General features: G+C 73.8%; 1 protein-coding gene across 1 annotated transcript in view; it reads right to left on the reverse strand.

Moving 5' to 3' along the window:
* The window catches only part of LDHD (lactate dehydrogenase D), a gene marked incomplete at its 5' end in the record, with an annotated part of 2,617 nt that overhangs the window by 354 nt on the left and 1,572 nt on the right, over nucleotides 1-691 (reverse strand). The window contains 4 exon segments of the mRNA XM_019474990.1: nucleotides 7-134; nucleotides 216-327; nucleotides 420-510; nucleotides 601-691. Of these exon segments, the coding sequence (XP_019330535.1) occupies nucleotides 7-134; nucleotides 216-327; nucleotides 420-510; nucleotides 601-691 (422 nt within the window).

A 691-nucleotide genomic window follows, 5' to 3' on the forward strand; every position in this document is an offset into this window, starting at 1 on the left:
GGGGGCCCAGCGCGGCCTTGATGCGGTGCAGGGTGTCCAGCCCCTCCTGGCCCAGCTCCTCCAGCAGCAGCGCCCGCTTGCCCAGCCCCACGCCGTGCTCGCCAGTGCAGGTGCCCCCTGCTGCCAGCGCCCGCCTGGGGGACAGGGGGGTCAGGGGATGGCACGGGGCCATCTGCCCCCCTGTCCCCATCCCCCCGGGGCATCCACGTCCCCACCTGCCCAGGCGCTGGGTGAAGGTGTGGATGCGCTGGGCCTCAGCCGGGTCCTGGGGGTCGAAGATGAGCAGGCAGTGGAAGTTGCCATCGCCCACGTGTCCCACCATGGGGCCTGCGGGGCTGCGGGTCAGGCGGGGCATGGCAGGGACAATGGTGGCCCCCACAACTGACCCCCCTGCCCCGGGGGGCCGCGACCCTGCTGACCGGTGAGGCCGGAGTCCTGCAGGTCCCGCTTGGTCTCCACCACCACGTCGGGCAGGCGGGAGATGGGCACGCAGACGTCCGTGGAGTAGCCCTGGGCAGGGCAGGGCAGGGCAGAGCTGTGGCACCCGCAGCTCCATGGGGCGCTGCCACCATCGTCCCCATCCTTGTGCCCGTCCCTCACCTGGCAGCCGGGCCGCAGGGCCAGGGCGGCGTACCAGGCGCTGTGGCGCATGTCCTAGAGCCGCCCGCGCTCCGCCGGGTCCTCCGCCCAG

This window comes from Aptenodytes forsteri, unplaced genomic scaffold (genome assembly GCF_000699145.1).
Source record: "Aptenodytes forsteri isolate BGI_AS27 unplaced genomic scaffold, ASM69914v1 Scaffold14, whole genome shotgun sequence".
Lineage (NCBI taxonomy): Eukaryota > Metazoa > Chordata > Aves > Sphenisciformes > Spheniscidae > Aptenodytes > Aptenodytes forsteri.